Source organism: Tigriopus californicus, chromosome 8, assembly GCF_007210705.1.
Source record: "Tigriopus californicus strain San Diego chromosome 8, Tcal_SD_v2.1, whole genome shotgun sequence".
Classification (NCBI taxonomy): Eukaryota; Metazoa; Arthropoda; class Copepoda; order Harpacticoida; family Harpacticidae; genus Tigriopus; species Tigriopus californicus.
The window spans coordinates 1129878-1152251 of record NC_081447.1 but is presented as its reverse complement, the minus strand read 5'-3'; the positions used below and the strand labels follow the sequence as shown (position 1 = coordinate 1152251).

At 45.5% G+C, this 22374-nt stretch overlaps 5 protein-coding genes and 1 non-coding gene across 7 annotated transcripts; 3 read left to right on the top strand and 3 right to left on the bottom strand.

The window, feature by feature from the left end:
- Positions 1 to 3279: 3279 nt before the first annotated feature.
- LOC131884441 (retinaldehyde-binding protein 1-like) lies at positions 3280 to 5845 on the bottom strand. The gene has a single exon (XM_059232221.1). The coding sequence runs from the start codon at positions 4664 to 4666 to the stop codon at positions 3683 to 3685; it is 984 nt and encodes a 327-aa protein (XP_059088204.1). The 5' UTR covers positions 4667 to 5845; the 3' UTR covers positions 3280 to 3682.
- Positions 5846 to 8540: 2695 nt separating this feature from the next.
- On the top strand, positions 8541 to 10685 carry LOC131884433 (alpha-L-iduronidase-like). Its single transcript, XM_059232210.1, has one exon. The coding sequence runs from the start codon at positions 8809 to 8811 to the stop codon at positions 10678 to 10680; it is 1872 nt and encodes a 623-aa protein (XP_059088193.1). The 5' UTR covers positions 8541 to 8808; the 3' UTR covers positions 10681 to 10685.
- On the top strand, positions 8718 to 8789 carry Trnaq-uug (transfer RNA glutamine (anticodon UUG)). The gene has a single exon. It is a non-coding gene; the product is annotated as a tRNA-Gln (tRNA).
- A 263-nt stretch (positions 10686 to 10948) lies between the features above and the next one.
- Positions 10949 to 15289, top strand: LOC131884434 (glutamate-gated chloride channel subunit beta-like). The gene is made up of 5 exons (XM_059232211.1): positions 10949 to 11585; positions 12061 to 12164; positions 13247 to 13507; positions 14377 to 14494; positions 14581 to 15289. The coding sequence occupies exons 1-5, from the start codon at positions 10949 to 10951 to the stop codon at positions 15180 to 15182; spliced, it is 1722 nt and encodes a 573-aa protein (XP_059088194.1). The 3' UTR covers positions 15183 to 15289.
- Positions 14951 to 18917, bottom strand: LOC131884431 (uncharacterized). 2 transcript variants are annotated; one of them, XM_059232208.1, is made up of 5 exons: positions 18410 to 18917; positions 17664 to 17846; positions 16771 to 17595; positions 16044 to 16288; positions 14951 to 15506 (listed from the first exon to the last, which is right to left on the bottom strand). In XM_059232208.1, the coding sequence occupies exons 1-5, from the start codon at positions 18765 to 18767 to the stop codon at positions 15231 to 15233; spliced, it is 1887 nt and encodes a 628-aa protein (XP_059088191.1). In that variant the 5' UTR covers positions 18768 to 18917; the 3' UTR covers positions 14951 to 15230. The 2 variants fall into 2 exon arrangements, with proteins under 2 accessions (XP_059088191.1, XP_059088192.1); XM_059232209.1 differs by having other exon boundaries at positions 16044 to 16298; positions 16793 to 17595.
- A 52-nt stretch (positions 18918 to 18969) lies between these two features.
- LOC131884430 (uncharacterized) lies at positions 18970 to 22033 on the bottom strand. The gene is made up of 2 exons (XM_059232206.1): positions 21707 to 22033; positions 18970 to 21615 (listed from the first exon to the last, which is right to left on the bottom strand). Exons 1-2 carry the CDS (start codon positions 21777 to 21779, stop codon positions 18983 to 18985), a joined length of 2706 nt encoding a protein of 901 aa, XP_059088189.1. The 5' UTR covers positions 21780 to 22033; the 3' UTR covers positions 18970 to 18982.
- Positions 22034 to 22374: the final 341 nt, after the last annotated feature.

The window sequence follows — 22374 nt, the reverse complement described above, 5'->3', positions numbered from 1 at the left end:
TCCCAGAAACCCCGAACACTCATCATGAAGTTGTGAGCCTAGAAACATATCCTTGGCTGAAACAAAGCAATCCGGTCTCAATGAGACTCGCTCTAAACGAGGGACTACTGAAATCTTCAGAAACCCAACCTATTATCCCCTCCGGAGGTCCTGGCAATTTGGCAACAAAAAAGTCCAATTATACACTGAGTGTGCGTATGGTAATGGTCTGACACACAACTCAAAACGCACATTAGTGCATGCAATGGTTGGTTTCCAAATAAATATTCCACAGCTCACTCGCCGCCAATCGTGGTCATTGTCTTTGACATTCATAGGCTTGGCTTTTTTCCCGGATTGGACATGTGGTGCAAGGTGTGTGAGAATAGTGAGCAAGTGTGCATCGCACAAAACAGTTCACTCCGTGGTCTGGCGTGTCCTTGGATAGCGTTTCGTGACTTACTTTCTTTCCGTCAGAAACAGTGGCCTTGAATCAGATTGATATTGAGATTGAACCTCGACGACCGTACCAAGAAGGGATCTGCTTCATTTCGTTGGCCATCGCAGAGAAACAATGTTTAAATGTCATCTTGCTCCTTTTGAACAACAAACCTAATCAGATTCAGAGTCATTGGGAAGGGTTCCGGTTGTTGCTAAGGAAATGAATATCCGCTTCTCGACGTAAATGGTGTTCATTTTCATAGCGCAATGCAGCCAAATGGTAATTGGCTCCGTTACAATGGAAGTACGTGTATTCGTAGCACTCGTAGTACTTGAGGAACGCTCGTCAGGGTTGAACACTACTACATAGGATAAAGAATGTTGGGAACTATCTTCTAGTGAACAAAAAGAATCCTTAAGTGGACAAGCAGGTTGCTAACTAAGCACAAGATGACAATAGTTGTGGTCTACATTTGTCCCTCAAAGTCCTGTTTTTGAAGTTCTCATTTTTTCAAGAAAAATAATGGTCATTGTATCGCAGTGAGCGATCCTCAAAGTTCAAGTAAGATGATGCCGTGGGTGAAGAGAAAAGCCCTCTTTCAAGCTCCCACAAGGTGGAAAATGTCGTTTAAATGTGATTACTGGTCTGAATAAATAATTCAAAACCAAGTGGTCGGCATGACGCAATCAAAGTTCAGCCGGAAGAGGTAGACTATCCAAAATATGTTGGCTATCCTGGACACCAACCTCTCGTGGATTGAAGTTGGTGGTTGTTAACTTGGAAACAGACGGAAAAAGGATCGTAATACGGTCATAAAATTGCTTATTGACCCACAACTCAGCCAAATAAATCTGAAGCAAACAAGTGTCAAGGCATGTTCTTCTGGGGAGAAATCAACGTGGAAGATACCGTTAAACCTACCGATCAGCCAATCTTACCCTCTGATACAAAACTTGGCTGATGTTGAACAGGTTTACTAGCAGATCATGCGAAGACGGTTTTGTTGTTGTTTATAACGTTCTCGGTGTACGAACTACAAAGCATCCGCCAATGTTGACCCAGTCCAGATGCCCAGAAAATATGCCTGCTATTTTGGCCAAATAATAATCCCTTGTAGAGGACATTACAACGGTTCGCCTCATAAATTTGGAGGAATACTTTTTTTTACTGCCTCCTATCAGATTTCAACTCTTTGAGGAACGTACCAAATTTACAACGTAGAAGACTCAAGGTCTTTGAAAACTGTTGGGAACAACAAAGATGAGTTGGCAATAACGAGGGGATTCTAGTTAAACATAAAAAGTCAACAAGGTGGAAATGCAATCTGTCGTGTGCATGAAACTTATTCTCAGTGTGTCATCAATATGAAATAATGATTACCACTGGAGGAGAAACCATATGGTCAAGAGCAAGTTCAAAGTACGAAAAATGGCATTACTCTGTCAAGTTTTCCCCTACTATTAGCAAATCATTGACTGGTTTCGCTCACTCGATGACTGATTGACACACCATCTCAAAACAAGCACATTCTTCTTCCCCCAGTTCCAAATCTCAAGGAAGACGAAGATCAATCAAGATTTTCGTGACCAAGTTTTCCTGGATGTTTTGGATACACAAACGACATTCAAGTCACACAAGAAGCGCTTGGAAGTGCTAGTTTCTAAGCTCTTTGTCTTCACCTACTATCTCGTTCTCAATTGTGTCCAAGGCGAATTCCCATGGCGAAATAGTTTTATGATTTCTTGGTCAGAAAGCGTTGTGTGAACTAATTTTCGGGCACTTGGTGACAAAATCTATAATTATGCTCTTACGAGAGGCAGAAATAAAAGAAATCGCTCGCCAAAGATAAGATCTAGAATGACTCTGTTCAATAGTCTCGGCCGTGTAGAAGATTATTACATCCGTGCTTATCTTTGTACTTCCGCTGAACCAAATGAAAGACCCTCGTGCAGTTATCTATTCACTCGCGAATTCCCAGCAAGGAAGTCGGTTGTGAAAGGGCTTTAGGGTTCCAAACAGGAATCATAACAACAACGCCACCATGAACTCCACCTGCATAGTTACTAGCAGAAATAGGGTCTGAGTAGCTTTTCAGAAGTGCAATTCAAGATGCATTGTTTCCAGAATTGTTTTCAGAATCATCCACCCAAAGACACGACGGGCAATGAAGCTTAAGCTTCATGAGTTGTGAGTTCGCTCAGCTCTGTTAAGCGCATGGCGTAACGAATGAGGGGCGGAAGTAAGAAAAAGCTCGATCAGTATCGTACATCAAGCCCGGATAACTTAAGCCTTATCGTACAAGGGATGGATCCGCTCATCTTGAAGACATTTTCCGTTTTCACATCCTTGGCAATGTCAAATTTCAAGGCAAAAAACGCTGGTCCATGGACGGTCGATATTGCTATTTTGGGAAGAGGTTCAACTGATTCCGAAGGGTAAGCACTTGGATGGAGTCAAGCTAGGAAGTGACTGGCGAGTCACGATTTTTCGCGAATGCATACGGTACTACAATTGAATTGCTCAGACGACACTCGAACCTTCAGTGCATACATTCAAGTCGCCGTCTCGAGGATCTCGTATTCAACCATGGAGCAGGAGCATACATTCATGTACATTACATGTAGGTACAGCACAAGGAGAGAATGAGAGAATTGCCATGTGGAATGGAGCAATCATGGTTCCGGGAGTGAATGGGCCTCTTTAGTGGTCCTTCCTTCTCTCTGACTCATCAAAAGTTTCCTACGCACCCACTTATTCCCTGACTATGTACATCTAGATATCTAGATAGTATGGTGCATGTAGTAAGCATGGACGTACATGTACGTACATATATGGCAAGCTAAAGCAAGGTAGTCAGATTTTGGAAGGAAAATTTTATTTTGAGAGTTAAGTTAATGCCATCGATGTGAAATTGCCTAATCATCACGGTTTGTGGCAATATATATGTAGAATGGGGAGGAGAGGCCCATACAGATCTATGCCCGGATGCAATGGAGCAACTGAACAATCTTCTGATGGAAACGACAGACAAATAGAGAGAGACAGGTAGAGAGGGAAAGAAAGAACGATAGGGAAGGAGTGGGATGATGGGTGAAAGGAAGGGAGGAAAAAAGATCGAACGAATGAACGAAAGAGGAGGAAAGAAGAGGACGACGGGGTATTATGCAGAGGGAGAAAGTAGTCCAATTGGGTTGCAATGAATTCTTCTGACTACATAGGATTCTTTACAAACGGGGCGGTGTGAATGGTTGGTGATTCAGATTATGCCGATTCAGAGGTTCGGTTCTCCATCTTCCTCACGGACTTCACCATGTTCAAAATGCCACTATTCTCGGGTTTGTTCTTCTTTTGAGCCGAGTTCACTGACGTCTTCCGCTTGGCTTCGGAGCCCTTCTTCAGACCGTACTTCATGCGATCGAGGTCCAGAATCTCCTCTCGGCAGTCTTCTAGTTCCTGGATCCACGAATTGGTCATGTCCTCGAGGGAGACGGTTCCACCGTAACCCTCGGGGAGAATGCTACTGTCGAACTCCTTGGAGAGCTTCTCGAAATTCGAGTGGGTCTGGAAGCGCTCACTGAGTTTCTTGGACAGAAGGCTCTTGCCAAAGGCAAACACGAGGCTCATGGTCCAGGGAAGGTGAACGAAATGGATCTCCTGATGGCGAATGGGCATGGCCTTTTCGCAACAGCTGAATGCCTTGGAAATGTCACTCGGCGACCAGATCGAGATATGGCTTAGGTTGATGTTTCGCTCGTCAAAGACGTATGTGATCCCTTTCACTTGGGTCTCTTCGTCCGTCAGAAGGGCCTCGTAGGTAAGGATATGGGCTCTCATGATATCACAGGCCGTGAACTTGGACACGTCCACGGAACAGGCTCGACTAAAAATCACTCTTCGGCCATTGGCGTCACGCTCAGGCAACACTATTAGGTATCCGCTGGACATAATGTCGCGCATCTTCGGCTCCTGGATGTCCAGGTTCTGGAACCATTCCGAATGGTGCTGACGCATATGGATGTACTTGTCAAACACAGTCTTCGTACTTTCCAAGTTGAACTTCTGGAAACGGAGAAACCTCACGAGAAAGCTGTGATCGGTTCGCACATTTTGAAGATGACGTTGAGCCTTGAGCCAGTGTCGGAGCTCCTTGAGGGCATTTTTCCTCGTTTTGGAGGTCTCATTGAGCTCCTCGGCAGCTTGCTTCACTGTAACCGGATCAAGACGCTCACACTTGTCTTCACCCATGATGACGATGGCGATGATGAGTTTGACTGAGATTCACTGATATGAGTATCCTGAGGAGAGATGTTTTCACCTTTGTCTCCTCGACTAAACTGACAGCAGTCGCGCCTCGAGTTGGCTTGAAAAACTCGCTGCCAATCGTCACAGATTTTCGGAGCGGTCCTCACTGCTCCTCACTACTCCTCGAGTGCATGTGATGTGTGATGTGTGTTGAGGGTATTAGTGGTAGCAGTATTGCTGGATGTAGACAAAGGTGTGCTTCCCCCTATCTGGTCGGATCACGAGGATGGTTCTTCGAGCGGGAGGAGGTGGAGTATCCCGAAGTAATCCCGACTGGTTGAGGTACGATTTCTTGACGACAATCTGAGGGGGGAGGGGAGGATGACGGATCTTCGAGTGCTACAAGCGCAGCCGATCCGAGTTTTCCCTTGTCAAGCTCCTCCGTGTGCAAGCGTTCACAAAGGTATTGGACGAATGGGCTACGGGCCACTTGGTAACACTTTGCAACACCTTCAGATGAGTCGAGTGGATGGATAAGTTGTAAGTCGAGTGCGTAATGCAGCCTTTTCGGAACGGATACGCACTGGAACTGGCACAGTCGGGATTGTAACTCCTCTACGTAAATTACCGGGGGTGGACGGTAACAACTGCAAAGGGGGAATTCCAGGGACGGTCTCAAAGCAGGATCTGTTTTCTTCAATTGTCGCTCCCTCGTACCTCGGGCGCTCACTAAATATGGAAAAAAGTGAGTTCTTGGAGGGGGTCAGGGCAGATTCCTCGGTACGACTGGGGCAGCAATGTCTTTGGAGACAACAGAACAGTTCGGAGTCCAAACTGAAATTGAGGGCTCTTCTGAAGGTCCCGTTGCCTCAAAACCTAGTCAACACCTACTACTATTCCCATAGTACGCCCGACCGTGGTTAGTGGTTACTACTCATCATGAGTCAGGCTGAATCACGTGGAGGGAGCTCTCCGGTTCTCCTTTGTGTAAGCCCCTTCTGAGCGAGCTTCCACTTGGCAACGTGACTGATGATGATGAAGGCATGGGCAACATCTGGCCAATCAGGATACTTGGAAAACCACAAGGAGAGCTCACTAACACCGCTCACCTCACAAGAACATGATTTTAGAGCACTGGGTCAAGAGGGCTCTCTGAAGGATCGATCCTTTGTCTTCCCGGTTGTTAGAGGCCAATGGGGAATTTAGGGCGCTGAATATCGTATGTTCAAAACAGGTAGTCACTTTTTGTACAGACTCACCTTGAATTGGTACCACCGGTCGGTAATCCGGCAATCTAATTACGCAAGGCCCCTAGCAACAATTGCAACTCGGTCTTTCTTAAGTATCAGTGTACTTTCCTCATTACTTATTGATTCATATTACGTAATCGCTCGAACACAGAACGACAATAAAACAGACAGCAGCCATGAAGAGATGAAAAGCCAACTCCTTGAAGCATGAATAACCACTCAAGAAGTTTGTGCAAAAATTGCTTGAAGATCCGTAAGTCTAACCTCATACTCATAAAACATGCCCTGGACAAAAACGTACCGATGATTAGGCCTTCTTATCTCAGCATAGATCCTCGGCTAAATATTCCTAAGATTTCCATTTCTAACCACTTCGTCCAGTTTTTATTGCACCAAGAGGGCCCCCTCGAGATTCAACCATAAACAAGACCCCACTCTAATTTTGGAAAATTGAGATTAACTTGGTTTATGCTTCTAAGGACGGTGGAAACCAAGTTTGCTTTGCACAAACACACGGCATGTCGTATAGTAGCCTAGTACCAGTGGTAGTGTAGTACTACTACCACTACTACTATTGAACCTTTTACCACTAGGGGCCAATACCAGGCGAGTCAAACGACCTTGGATGACGGCCCGACCGTTGAGCTTCAGGGTTGCTGCACACGCACATACTCGTACGTACGTACGTACGTACGTTCTATGAAGCATTGTAGGTTACCCGCTTGTTTCGAGACCATAGGGCTCTTCTTGTCCTGTATGCATTGGGGAATGGATGGACGTGAACAAGAGCGGTGTCGACGGTGCGGCCGAAAATCCTGTTTCAGGACAACGAACTCAACTCACGCGTTGGCTTGACAAAGAATTGAAAGAAGACGAAGACCACGGCGACGACGAGCACGACCACGAAGTTATCTGATCTGTCCAAAGCACTGGAATTCCCAGTCAGCCTTAAATACGTACTTGAATGTTTACGGCTCCTCGCCTCGCAAGAGGTACGTATGCAATGCATATAACTAGACAAAACAATTAAAGGATACTTGCTCGATTCTTTTGTTGGCGGGCCTTGTGATCTGATGGGGAAAACAAAGTTTTACATGTCCTTCTGGACTGGACAAATAGCAATATTGTACCCTTGTAGGAGCTCAGGGCCTATCATGGAAACAGGAAATTAAGCACAAAAACATCGCGTTACTTCAAGGCCCGAGTTGTTACATATATTTCACCGACCGATTCAGGAGGGCGAGCCACTGCGCTCGGTCAAATCGATGGCATATTCTGAATTATTTGATTCCGGATCCGACAACTGGCGAGTAATTCTAATCAGGAACAGGCAGTAAACATTTGGCCACGGATTTACCGTTATGTACGGGGAAAAGAACAAATCTATTGCTGAAGAATGTTTGTTTCTGGGAATGAACTCAAACATACCAAGACTGAGTGTTGAAGGGCTCTAATTCCGTAAATTGTGCTCTTTACTCGCCCAATTCTGTCAGTTTTAAATGGTTTGGCGGACGAAGACATTAGGGAATGAGGCAACATTTGCATCGGACAGCAATTCAGGCCCCAGTTAGGCATATTAATTGCTCCCCACTTCATTACCAGCCTTGAATATTCACTGCTTGATGGGATGATAATAGCTTCCTTCTTGGTTGCTGATACACAATCACTATGCCTCGAATCTCCTTCTTTAGCAATATTTGATATTGTGGATAAGATTGAAAACCACCGAAGTTGGTCTTATTTTTTGAATAATCAGTCTCGTCGATTTCGTGTGCTCGAGGGCCATGTTGTAAGAATGTGTGCTTTTCGTTGGATACGTAACGAGAAATCCGACTAATGAACCAGACACATTATGCATAAATCCCCTGAATCCAACGAGCGAGGTAGGTGAAGTTGGTGGCACGATTCTCGCGTCAGGAAATTCAAAAATCTTTCTTCCGACAAGGACACCGATTACAAGGATGTTTCCTGTTTTTCCCTCTTGAACCCTCAAATTTGAGAAGATGATAATCAATGAAGTTTCAAATGCCCAATAACAAAGCCGACTGTCAATTTGGGCAAAAACAATGGAAACAGATTTCAAGTGGCTTCAAATGGCATACATGATGTGTGCAAAATTGCAAGTAAATGCGCTCCCTCAGCCAATTGAGCCCGGAATTAGGGTGCACTTTCTTTCTCTCATTCTTCGATACATGTTGCGACTAAATATCTACTTCCTGGTTCCAATTGCTTCTCACTTGCGTATTCACAAGTATGAAATACAAGGCTATAAACCAGCGAAAATGTCACCTGATAAAAATCAATGGACATTCGCATGCCAATAAATCCGAGACGAGTTTACAATTTACTTGTGCAAACAAGATGATGATCTAAATCTTCCACTTGGAAGTCATGGTGGTCGTGGTGTTGATGTTGTACCGTATGTACTACCACATATAGTATGAAATGATTGACTGAGATCCAGACCTTCCATGTGAGCACTGAATCCAATCAGAAGCCCAGAGTCAGGTTGAAGGATAAGCAAGTTTATGGGAAAGAGGAGATAAGAAAACGAGTTTCTTTTCCCTCACCAATGAAGGCACTACTCTACAGAGGAGGAAGATATACAAGAACATCTCACCCGCGTCACCTGGAAAACTGTCTTCGTTGGGGTAACAGGGCAAAAAGCTGCGTTTATCGTGCTACAACTTCCGACTTGAGGACGGGCCGAAGCTGCGCGGACAAGATTTTACCCCAAGGAAATCGAAGAACGTAGGGATTGCTCAAGGAATATATTTTTAGCCGTCTCTACGTCCTGCAGCAGCGGTCCCATGGTGTAATGGTTAGCACTTTGGACTTTGAATCCAGCGATCCGAGTTCAAATCTCGGTGGGACCTGACCGGTACTCTTTTCAAGATGTACGCTCTTTTCTGGACTAGTCTAATTCAAGTGTGTTTCGGAGGAAATGTGTGGATAAAAGTTCATGTCCAACAAGAATTAGGACCCTTGACAAAGTTTTGGACGAGCACAGGGTTTACATTTCCAAGAGGTTTGTCTCCAAGTCATGATACAAAGTCGTTTTACCTATCGTCGAATGTCAAGTTGAATTTGGCTCTCATTGGATCGTTGCCAAATCGTGGCATAGAACAGGTTCGAATCCATTGGCTTTTAAATTTGATCGAATTTCGGGATGCTGTGAATTTCGAATCCTTGGACATCTTGGTTCATCATCTTTGGGATTATGACCTCAAACCTGGTTTTGAGATGATGGGAAACCCTGGAGGCCACTTCACCGATTTTGAAGAGCAAACCCAAATCATAACATGGAAATGGATGGTTGAAAAGTTAGCCAAGCATTACATCCAGCGTTATGGCCTCAACGAAGTCTCGCAATGGAATTTCGAAACATGGAACGAGCCTGACCACCACGACTTTGACGGCTTAACGTTTACGGTCCAAGGGTACTTGAACTACTTCGATGCCACTTTCCAAGGCCTTAAAGATGTAAGCAAGCACGTGAAAATAGGTGGACCAGGAGGGTCTTGCCGAGAGCCACATTTTATCACACTTTGCCATGCACTTCTGGTTCACAGCCAAAACGGGACGAATATTGTGAGCGGCAAAAAAGGCGGCTCAAAACTTGACTTTATTTCGTTCCATCAGAAGGGTGACCAAAATTCGCGGAATGTTGTACAATCAACAGTCAAGAAGATAAGCGAGATCCAGTTGTTAGTGCCCGAGCTGACCAAGGACTTGCCATTTTTTAATGATGAGGGCGATCCTGAAAAGGGTTGGTGGAAATCAAGGTCGTGGCGTGCAGATGTCAGATACCCTGCCTCCGTTGCCTCCAATATTCTTGGACTGCAAGAGATATTCATGCACACCAACACAACCCGTTTGGCGATCTTATCCAACGACAATGCCTTCCTTAATGTTCCACCTAGTTTCTTCGAACAGAGGACACTATTAACTCGGTTTTCTACCAACAACCAGTCAAGGACCGAACTTTTTGACGCCTTTGTGCAAAAGCCGGTTTTTAACCTAATGGCAATGCTAGCTCTTCTCGGAGATCAAGTGGTTCAAGTTGAAAGTAGTGAAAGTGCACATGGTGTTCAAGCCTTGGCAACGAAATCACTAATGGGATATGTGATTTTGTTGGTGAGAAACGACGAATGCAATGCAACCAAGGCTATTCCTTATCTCCCAGTACGTCTACTGGTCCCTGCATTAACCCTAACGAACCATGCTGGTTTGGCGTCCAAGTTTGTGATTTACAAGCTCACCAATGTCAATACCAATCCATACCACCTTTGGCAAACAATGGGGAGTCCGGAAAGGCCAACCGAAGACCAACTTAGACGATTAAGAATAGAGGGATCTTTGAAGCGGGGAACCATTCGTGACTTGCGGAAGAAACGTTTTCGGGTTGTGCTTCCCAATCCCGGAATCAAGCTACTAATCGTATGTCAATACACTGAAAGTTCTGAACCAGAGCAACCCACCAAGCTGAGATTCTATGCCGAATCTTCTGGTGCTTTAACTATTACCTGGCGATATTCAGGAGGCCACAGTGACCACGCGTGCTTGAAGGGATTCCAAGTGTATTTCTCCCACGATTACCTGGGGGATTACAAGTCTCTAATTGACGAAGAGAGATTGAGCGCCATGAATTTTGTGCAACTTCACGGCAAGGCCACCAACTTCCGGGGTTGGTTTCAGGTCATCGCCATTGATTTGTGGAATCGCCGTGGCCCAAGCTCAGTGCACTTCTATAATCAGATCGTTTGATTCACATCGATTGCCATTTCGAGTCGTCAACTCTTTCATGGTCCTCTAAAGAGGGCCATTTTTTTTTTTCTTCAACAAAGTTTGAAAAGAAATGCGCTTGGCATCAAACTTGTTTTATGTCGACTTGATTATTTCGCTCTGAAGCCACAGATTTCGTGACCCCCATGAACATCTGCTCCGAAATCCGTGGATTAGATTCTCTTGAGAACCAATGGTTTTCGACACGTAACTCCTGCATTTCGGTTTCGCCAACAAACCAGTTGCCATCATGGATCAGATTGATGGTGTGCACTTTATTTTCTCTCTGATACTAACCACCATTGCCATTCGAGCTGACGAGACCACAAACTTGTCTCGAAATGGGATTTTTGTGGCACCAATTCACACTTTAACCCTGGATACTGTCCCGGTGAAGCATCACCAACGAGGCAATCTCGGGGACCCTTCTCCCAAAGGACTCCTTAATGCTACCCGAGCACGAGTGAAACGCCTAGTTCTGTTGCCCAAAGATGATTCCCAACTCACGAAGCCGATTTGCTCCGACGATTATTGTTTGGAATCGGACTACGATCGGCTAAAACGTCCGGATCCCGAGGACGGGGGTCCGATTCGTGTCACAGTGGAGATGGAGGACATGCGGATCATCGAAGTGGATGACTCGACTTTCTCGGTCTCCGTCCAAATGTATTTGGGTATCCGATGGACTGAGCCTCGAATTCACTACTCGAAAAGTGGCAACACCACAAAAGGCGGTTATGTTTACGACGGGGCCCAATATCTGGACAACGAGTACGAGTACGAAACGTTTTCTCCTGTGGACACCAAGTTCGTCCGACATCTGTGGGTGCCTGACATTTATGTCTATCATATGAAATATGGCAGCCGAATGTTGAAAGACTTTGATGGTGAGAGTGACTCGAGCGTTTTTACTCCATGTTTTACTTCCTAGGTCACCAAAAACAAAATCCAGTTCCTCCAAACTAGAATCTCCCTTCTAACCAACCATTCATTGGATCCTTTTTTAAAACTCGAACAGTGGAGCCCCCGAATCGATCAACACTCACTTCCGTTTACACCGTTGTCAAAAGGCCGGTTATTTCTGATCAAATTGGGAAAGACTATTGTGTCTCGTGGTGGTCGGGACCACTCGGGATGTCGAATAGTAGTAGATAGAGTACGGCTAATTACTAGGGTCAGAAATTGACAGATGAACGGTAGTCGGTCGTGCCAAGGCTAGTTAACAAATTTGGTCCTGATGAAGACTGAGAGGGTGTTCTGCCAATCTAAGGAGCCCAATGTCTACGCCCTAGGTTCATGTACACTCACGAGTGACTAGCTGAGTGATAACTCGATGTGAACCGTTGTCGAATTCCATTTCAGGACGTCTGCTTCTGCTCAATGATCAGGAGGTATTCTATCGCCAAGAGCTAATCGTGACCGTGTGGTGCCCTTTAAGATTTGAATTTTATCCGATGGATCACCAGGTAAATAACTGGATGGTTTCGAGATGAGTCTTGAACTAGCGGACTCCATGACCAAACCCACTAATCATGAGCCATTTGAGAGCGACAAAACACGACTGGCAATACAAATTGCACACGCTTTGGGCTTATGAAAGGCTTCAAGAGTGACTTTAGGAACAGCAAGACGGATCACTTAACCACACACATGCTGAGTAACAGACAACGGAGGTGGATCGCCTTTCGCTCTTCGGTTTGATAATGATGCAAGTGCACCCTGCATTCAACATTCGAGTTCAAGGCAGTCATTTGTTATGGTCGTCACAGCCACTTCCTCATAACTTTGAGGGGGTTTTGAGGGAAGGAAAAAGTTCAAAGACTTTGTCTGGCTTGGCTTGGAGTTTACGCCTACTGTACTGGAATCACACCTTCCGATTCCTGACAGGCTTTTGGGCCAATCCATCCACCTAAGATAATCGAGCCTTCAAGCCATGCTCTATTGGGGTGAATTTTGCTAGCAGGTCTTTTTCTGTAAACCATAGGCAGGAAACGCTAACAGATGTTTAACTTGTCCACCCGAGAAAAGAAATCAGCACCCCTCAATCACGCGACAAGGACACTCCATTGTTGATTGCAGCCAGAGAAATCGTCTTCAAATCACACCCTGAGTGTATGAAATGATTTTTAGGAGAAGATATTGACCGACAACGGCTCTTAACAATCTGATTGGCATGTGAGGCCAAAATGATAATATTGATGGATGGATACGAGCAATTGAGGACCGCGTTAGGAGGATGTCGTTACAACGGGATTATCTTTTGAGTTTTGGTACAGCATACTTGAAGGAGTCTATTTCCCTCACCTGGCTGATTCAAAAGAACAAGTTTTATTTCTCGCTTCAAAACGAGCTCCTATTAGGAGATCCTTTGCACCCGGTAGGCCGCACAAGATTATTAACAGACCTCGGAAGCCAAGAACTACGCCCAAGTGAAAGAACAATCGCGTCTAGACAAAAGAATTGAATCATGGATGAGTGTTTCAAGTCATTGAAGCCACGCGATGGCGAAGTTGGCAGGTCTTGGTTATAAAATATGAATTCATTACAGAGCTGCGAGTTCCGCCTAGGGAGCTACTCATTGACAAACCAAGAGATGCAATTCCAACTGATTGCTCTGGAATTGGACAAGAAACGCACAAATCCTGTGTTAGAATACACCTTCATTGAGCCCTTCTATGAGGACCGGAGCATTGTCTCTGCTAAAGGAAACTTCTCCATCACCGGATTCCGTATGAGGCTCAAACGAAGATCATTCCAATACATTGTCAACTTCTATCTGCCTTCGGGACTTTTTGTCGTCGTGTCTTGGGTAAGTGTACTTCGGTAACAAGGCCTTGCGAAGAAGGTGATTGGTGAGTTTTGCCGATTTGCCAAACCAGTTTTTGGTTGGGAAATCAGACAGCAAAAATTCGAGTACGTAATAGTCTGTCTGACTTTTTGGCTCTTTTGGTTACGATTATTGGCCATTTGTGGATGCAGCGTTCGATTAGCCCTTGTAGCAATGTCACTGGAGGGTTGAAGTTCTGTAAATATCGTTTGATAACGGTGTCTTTATGGCTACGAGGGCCTGGAAACACACAAGGACGATGCAGGGGTCCCCGGAAAAGAGCGCCGTTTTTTGGTCAAAGCGACTAAAGAATGGCTTTTAGTCATTATGAGACTGGTTTTAAGCACTCAAACAAAGGTCAGATTGGCTTTGAGTCGAGTCTTTTGCCACCCGACTGCTCCCTATAACCTCCTCCCTCCTTCCTTCCACTTTAAGTAGTGACAAAAAGAGTCAGTTACGCCAATTGCCTTCTGCATAAACCCTTATCATGATTTGCATCTTTTTACCTCGACTTCCTTCTGGCCCTTCATCGCCATCTGAGTGAGAAAGAAGATCCTTTTTTGGTTGGTGTTAGCCTTACGTAAAGCTGATCTTGAAAGTGACATCTGTGAAAGAGTTGGCGTAGTATTTGTGTTAAAATAGGATTCAAAGGCCTTCTTGAAAAAGAATTAACTCAAGTAGAAAGTTAGTGGAAAATTTCCAAGGGTTTAGTGGTTTGGTGTTCATTTTTTGGTTGCTGCAAGCTTTTTTTAGATGATTCATTTTTTACTCCCTCAGTCTATGATTATCATGACTGTGACTGCTGTAGAAGACGAACTGTTTGCATGAACTGTGTGTCATTTTTTTTCCAGACAAGCTTCCTGATTCCACCTGATCTGATTCCTGGTCGAATGACCCTTCTGGTCACTCTATTCCTGGTTTTGATTAACATCTTCAATACTGTCAATAGGAAATCACCTAAGGTCGAAGGTAACCTCAAGATCTTGTCACTAATTCAAAAGGAACCTGAGGTCCTAGCATCTATTTCAATGCACTTTTTAATCTTTCATTTGTAGGCATAACCTCTCTGGCCGCCTTTGTAATTGTTTGCATCTTGTTCGTTTTCGGAGCGCTTTTCGCCTACGCGTTCATTTTGCACAAGAAGAAGAAGAGGGGCCTAAAAACGGGAGACTGGAGGAACGGCTCCATGACGATTGCCCACCTGTTTCCCATGCCCTCTTTGGTTCCCTCAATTGGGAGCAATGGGCCCAAAGAGGCCTGGAGCTCCAACCGATCCTCCCAAGACATCTCGGAACGTTCCACCAACTCTACCGAACCATCGGTCAAATCGCCTTGGCCAGATCAAGGTGACATGCCTCCGCCTCCATCTCCCATTCCTAACATTCACGGAGCCGTTCCAATCAACTCAATCAGTAAAAGGGTCAGTTTGGTGGAACCGTTGCCAGGACCTCGGAACTCGATTTCTTTATTAACCAACGCGATCTTGTTGGCTCGACCAGAAATGAAGGGCGATAAGAAACATGGTGAAGGATGGTTTGACAAGGAGATGAATAGCATGGATGGCATGATGATTATTATTTTTCCCTTTTCGTTCCTTTTGTTCAATTTCATATATTGGCCTCTGTTAGTCTTGAACCCTCAGAGCCAGTTTAACTAAGCGTGAGCAATATTATGAGGGAATGTCTTCAATCCGGAGCCACTCAACCTAGTTTACGCATCGGCCATCTTGTGCTTCATATTGAATCCATTCTATCACACTTTTGACTCTGGTGTACACTCCTGGGGATCCTCGTTTGGCACAACCTTCGCCTCGAGCCACCACTCCAATTTGAATGACCTTCACCGTTTGATCACCTCGTCGCTTGGCCTTGATCCACATAGGGCCACCCGAGTCTCCGTAGCAAGAATCTTTGCCCCCAAATATGTATTCAGGGGTCTGGAACAAAACATCCTCGTCGTGGAGTTCTTGCTCAAATGTGACCTAGAAGGAAAAGATTTGTCAAATGATGCCTTTATTATTTACAAATGTTTAGTTTATTGCTTAGATTGTCTGACGTTGTCGGCCTATTTCATGGACGGCACTTGCTTTGTGTGTTGGGAGTGTGAACTCTCTTCAAGTAAAAGATGATCCCCATTTGTTCTCAGACAAATGGTTAACAAATGGCCTCCGAAAATGTTTTAATTCTCCAGTAGGCTCGCTTCAACCATTTTTTGAGCTCACTAGATAAATCTAGTGAGCCAAAACTTTGGTGGCCGGCGAGAAAATTGAGTTGGTGTCTAGTTTTGAGGGAAGAAGGTTTACCTGGCCATGGTTAGAATTTATAGTTCAGGCCTTGTTTCAGCTGAGGACAGAGGCCTAATATGCCTAAATGCTCCTTAATGAGACGGAATTACTCTCTGACAGCCGTGCACCTTGCTGAAAGTCTTATTCTCGCCTAAGCATTATTAATCTTCTCTTTGTACAACAGAAAAATCATAAACTAGAAAGGAGACTGTTGTATTCAAGTGCTCATCTCACCTTGGAACCGTTGACCATCCTCCGGTAGATCGGGAAGTGGGGTAAATAATTCTTCTTCCCTGCACACATTTCCACCTTGATGTTGACCTTGGTCAGACTTGTGGGATTCAGATTTGTGAGGGAAAGGCATTCCTGATCCTCCAAGATGGTCAAGTCTAATTTTTGGAGTCGAGACGGCAACGTCTCGACACGGCACACTTTTCCACAAAAGCCCCATTTCCTACCCGGCTCTGGAATGCACGTGCCTTCGGAAGACTTTTTTTCAATTAGTTAGTGAGATGATGGCAAAACAGAGCACAAGTGAGTCACGAGAGAGGACTGAATGTCAAAAAAAGCTAAGAAAACAGGTTCATTCTTAAACCGGAAGTACTTGAGAAGGGCTTGTATTCGGCAAAGGGGTTTGTTTCTGAAATTTTTACTTCTGGAAGGAATTGCTTGCAATAATTACGTCTCATTCGTCAGAACGATAACTTATTGTTAACTTGAATGCCATGATTGTGATCTTGAGACCCATCTTTAAATATACTGGCGAGTTCTCTTTACCAAGACCTGAATCTGAGTTATGTCGCCACGAAATTGATAATTAGATTAGTGGCTTTAATTTTGGTTGCCGTACTAAAGCACGGATTACCATGGATTAAAACCGCCAAGACTCTGTCGTGTCCAAAGAAAAAGAAAGTCGGGGGATTAAGGAATCGTCTTTTCGTGGGTGAGCCCTGAAAGTGACCTCTTTTTAGCCATGATCCCACTAGTTGTTCCAAGCTGCAGGCAGCACACCATCCGTGGTATCTCTCTCCCGGTGGTCTCTTGAGGGGACAATCGATTTGTCCCTTTTCACCTCGGAGGACCACTGGTCCCACGGGTTGGATCTTGGAATTGAACACTCCCTGGTAGAATTCTTCGCACAAGAGATGCTTGGGTGGCTCCACTGTCTTTTCGCATTGGGCATACACTTGACCCTTGTACTTCCAATTAGTGTGACAAGTGGCAAAGCGCTCAGGGCCCCAGAAGTCTGTTTGACAGTCTTTGTACTGGAACCCCCAACCGGCCACGGTGGCACTTTTAGGCTCTACAAAGTGCCCAGTGTGAGGCAAGCAAATTGGGTTAGCATTGGCTGCTCGTTCCAGCTTGAAGAGAGCCAGATCAAACGAGGGGTTCTCAGAAGACAAGTCATATTGGGGATGAAGCTTCACCCCAACCACTTTGATCCCATTGCGCAGGCTTTGGATTTTGGAACGATCCGCCACGTTTAGAAACACCTCGATGTCGACCTCGGTGGGGTTATAGTTCAGTGTAAGGGTGCCCGATTCGTTGGTTGAGCATGCATCGGGGTGAATCTGGGGCATGCAGGCGCAGTGTCCGGCCGACAGAACATATTTGCTGTTAATGAGGGACCCCGTGCAAAAATCCGCCACGCTCCCTTCGACAAGCCGTATGTAGGCCACCCATTCAATAGCGCCCTTGGCACTCTTGCCCCCAACTATACGAAATCGCAGATGATGGCGCCGCTTGGTTACCCTTGAAGACTCACCACAGTCGCACCCAAAGTCATCTGGAATGGAAGACAAACATATTTCTGACCTTTTCTGGCTTGTTGGAAAAGTGGGCAGATGTGCTTACCAAATAATGGCACCTTCTGCGAGGTGTTCGACTCGGATCTCGACGGGCTCTGAAAAGTTAGTCTGTTCCTTTTGCCTTCATAGAAGTGCACGGCATGTTGGATACTACTACTACTACCACTACTCTCTGTTGTCTGGCTGGGAGTGGGCTCCTCTTGACTCTCGACTTCATTCTCCGTAGCACCTGAAAATTGAGTTTCCAGGAAAACTTTCGAAAATTATATCCCATTCTCCTCCAAAGGGCAACGCCACCGGCAGGACACTGGATGGAGATTCAGCCTCATTTTTGTAGTCTGGTAGGATATTTATCTTTTTGGCCCACCCGATTCACACACAGTACTTCTTTGTACTCTTTGTGCGTAGACTGGTTTAAATACTATGCACCTTCTTTCGAATATGAACCGTTGGATGAAGTGCAGGTAGTTTCTTCATTGACAATTGGTCCAATCGGAAACTTTTCTAAAGCATTGAGATTGGACCAATTTTGCGCTTGTGGAGCTAAAATGTATCCATGATGGATGGAATTGAAAATGGGAATGGCGATTGGTGAATGGCAGTTCTGCTGGCAATTCTCATTGCAAATAGAAATGCACGTGACAAAAGAGGAAATGGTTCTTCGGAAAATCCCCCCCCCCTTCCCCCCTTGCCACCATCGAAGGGCCAAGATGCATTCAATGTGCTTCACTTTAGCTTATAATAATCAAATATTGGTGTTCAATCGGGACATGATTAGCATTCGAACCGAACCTTTCCTTCGTTTTGAGTGCGTTGGCGCGGGATCATAGTATAAGTCCCTTATCATTTCCACGGCAGTGGCCCCTTGGTTGGTCCCAAGTGAGTCTAATTGAGACTGGGATGCATCATCATCCCGATCAACATCACCATCATCATCATCCTGGTCGTGGCCGCCGTCGCCATCCTCTGAGGTCTTTGAGAGCCAAGTGCATTGTCCCATGATGCATCGGATAAGACCTTCATGAGTACGACCTTGGCGACAAGTTAAATCACTCGTGCATTCCTCGAGAGCCTTGAGCCTTGTTGATGAGAGTATTACGAGCAGGAGGACGGGGATTAGGAACCATTTAAGACTGGAATCACCCGTCATGCTCGGGCAATAAAGCGTCCAATTGATCCATAAAACGCCCAAAAACTATAGCAGGCCAGGCACGTCACTCGATTGGGAAGAAAGACAAAGGATGCGGCATTTGTTATCGTGGATATAACATGTGTTTTATTGCGTGAACAATCTGTTAACCAGCCCTTCCCTTACATCCTTACATCCTTACATATACCTTTGACCTCGCAGATCGTATTACTTGACTATGGCGAATTCTTGATGTTGTTGTTGTTGTTGCTGCTGCTGCTGCTACTGCTGTTGTCTCTACTCATGCTGCATTCTTGGAAATGATCTTGGCAACTTTTGTTGTCGCCGGGATTGGCCTGGCCTTGCTGCTCTTCGTTGGCTTTGATGTTGTCAAGGCAATCTAGGAAGTGATTCAGACAATTTGCCATCTGCTTGGGGGCCACTTTGGTCGTACTTGACTGTTTGGGAACAAAGGGGAAATAAAACACGGAAGAGGAACTCTCCTCCTTAACTTTGTCTCCAACTTCGTCGCCTTCTTCGTCCAGAATAGGGAAGTACGTGCTCACATCTCGTATCAAGGCTGTGGGGCTGCCATTTCGATCTTTTGTATCGGCATCATCAAGCAAGGCCCTAGGCTCGGGTGGAGACGGGGAAGAGTGTGCAGAGCCCTGGGTTTGACAAGGACAATCGATGGTGGCCTTTATCATTTGGCCAGTTTTGGAGACCATGTCAGATGCTGCTTGGCCTAGTCCAGCCACGCTAGAAACAATTTGGCCACCATGTTGAAGCAATTCGTCCTTCATCGAGGAAAGACCATTCAAACCATCTGAGACTTGTCGCCCGGTTTTCGTCATCTGTTGCCTTAAAGCGTCGATGTGTTGGGATTGGCTCTCGAGGATCGTACCCACGCCGGTCCCTAGATTCTTGAGATTTTGTTCCACAGATCGTTGAATATCATTGGATAAGTTTTGCACGGGTTTGCTGAGGAGGATTTGGTAGACTTTGATGGCCATTAGCTTAATTTCGTCATTATTCAAAATATCGCTAGCTTTGTTCCGAAGACCTTGCACCTCGGGACTTTGGACCACAGCCTTCACTTGATCAGCAACGCCATCTAAAGGATTGGTTTGGGCGATGTCTTGAATGTATCGGCCTAACGAGGCCAGAGGTTCGCTTTTAAGGATTGCTTCCACTTCCTTCTTCACATCTGCGATTGGTTTGGACTCCATAACCTCGTTGATCTGGGCTTGAACGGCCTTGACTGCAGACTCTTGAATCCGATCGGCAACCAGGTTCAGTTGTTCCGCAGAAAGATGGCTGAGGACGTCTTGGCTCATACTATTTATCGCGGGATTGGTGGCTGCCATGGCCAAAATGGATTGAATCTGATCTTCAGTGAATTGAGCATGTTGATGGGCTTCTTGAACCATGTGATTGGAGCCAATGTTGTCTAGCACGTGGTGGGCAGCGTCGTGCACCTGATCATGGCTCATGAGCTTGTGCATTTCGTTCTTAAAAGCGTGAAGTAACGGTGTCATTCCACTTGATGTTCCCAAACCCGCCAATTTGGAAAAGATGTCGTCGCCATTGGCTGTGGCTGTGGCTGTGGCTGGTTGGGCTAGAGGAGATGGCTCTTCAATGGTAAATCGGTGATCAGGTGTGATGACCACTGGATTGGTTATCAGGTTATCGTTTAAACCATTTGGTAAATCGTTACTGGTCGGAGTCGTCCAAGTTGGCGAAAACACCAAAGGATCGGGAAGCTCTTCGAAAGGAGGATAGAATGGATCGTAGATATAAGGTGAGGCGGTAGTAGCTGTCGGGGTTGAAACTACAAATGGAAAGTCGTCGTCTTCTGTGATTTTTCCTGGAGTTTCCATTGTCTCATCCTGGCTCTGAGCCTCATAGATCAGTTGGAACAGTTCATCTTCCATTTTCAGAGCCGCTGGGGTGGTGGCTTTGGCCATTTCTTCCACGGCCGCATCCATATCGTACTCGTAATCCATGTATTCCACATCAAAAGGGCTCTTTGTGATTGGAATTGGGTTGTTGTTGTTGCCATTGTTGCTGCCATTGTTGCTGCGGCTGCTTTTGTTTTTATATTTGCCTTTGGCAGAGGCTTCTTCTTGACTTGCACTAGATCTCATTGTGTCTTTGATCGAGTTGAATGTTCCAGAATCAAAGAACTTGTTAGGAAAGAGAATGTCTGACTCTCCTGGTTTGACCACGGAAACACTCCACGGCAACTCGGAGCGGTTTCTTAAAGGAGTTGGAGGAGGGTTCTCTTGAATGGGGAGATCCCTGCCCTCCACAAGCTCAATGGTGGTGTTCACTTGATTGGGTTTAATGGCTGTCAGGCTTTTCGTTGTTGACGTAGTCATAGTGGTTGTTTTTGTTGTTGTTATTGTTGTTTTGGTTTGGGTTGTACTAGTGGTATTTGTAGTCTTTGTGGAAGTAGTGGTAGTAGTTGTTGTTGTGGTTCCTGTTGTTGTTGTTGTCTTGCTGGAGGTGCGCAGTGCTTTTTCATTTGATGGATTGAAAGAATCTTCAGAATGAATTTTTCGAGGCCGAGCATCCTTGGGAGGTCCCGCTACACTTGCCTGAGTCTGAGAAGGTCGCTTTGTCCATTTGACAGGCACTTCATTGGAGTTTGGAAAAATGGCGAAAGTTTTGCGACACTCACTTCGGATCCGGGTGACCGTTTGAGGCCAATCACAGTGCAGGCTGATTGGGTTGAAGAGCAGGAACCCACAAGATTGGCGAAAAGCGAGCCCATTGTGACATTGGTAGAAGCTGTGGCAATCCGAGAGTGAAGGCACCAAGTTGCTCACCGAGCAATCCACAACATCCAGCCGCCGTTCATGAAGGCCTAAACAGAGAGAGAGAGAGTGGTGGAAAAACGCCCTGGGCTGAAAGTTAAATGCAATACAAAAAAAAAATTGCTCATTTCCGTTTCTTACCGTTTGGGAAAGGCTTGCCAGAAGCATAAATTGGCAGGAGGAGAGCAATAAGATAAAGTTGGAGATTCTTCATTTCTGATCCATCGATGGTTGGTTGGTCGTCGAGTGTCGATTCGTGACTGGCGAAATCCAACCACGTCAATGAGATGTGACCAAGTGAACTCAAACAACGGTGATCCACACGTCAAATGTCTTCGCCGCGCTAATGGGCTGGCCAAATTACTTCCTCAAGTGTGAACTAAAGACCGACCCACGTCTACTCTAATACTCTACTGTACATCCCACTAAAACATTGTCAATGTTGTTGTCGCCAAATGTGCGCTCTCTCTGTGTCTTTCTCGGTCGGTTTCTTCGGATCGTAGTCAACCAAAGACGTAATTGAGAAGTTGCTTCTTCTGTCTGTATTTCACTTCACGAACTCATCAATCAGTCACCGGAAAAAGATGGGAAAGGCGCAAGCATGGCTTTTCATACAGGGTGGATCGAGCCTAATCCTCTTAAGAAAGATCGATGGACTTCCGAACCAAATTCGACAAAGGGCCTCTCAAGCTGGACGAGTAAACAAATCGAAATTGATAGCCTGATTGAAAGCCAATCTGGATGGCAGATGTGCCGAAGCATTTGCAACACCCTGGCTAATAATTGTTTGGAATATCTTGGTCGCATCT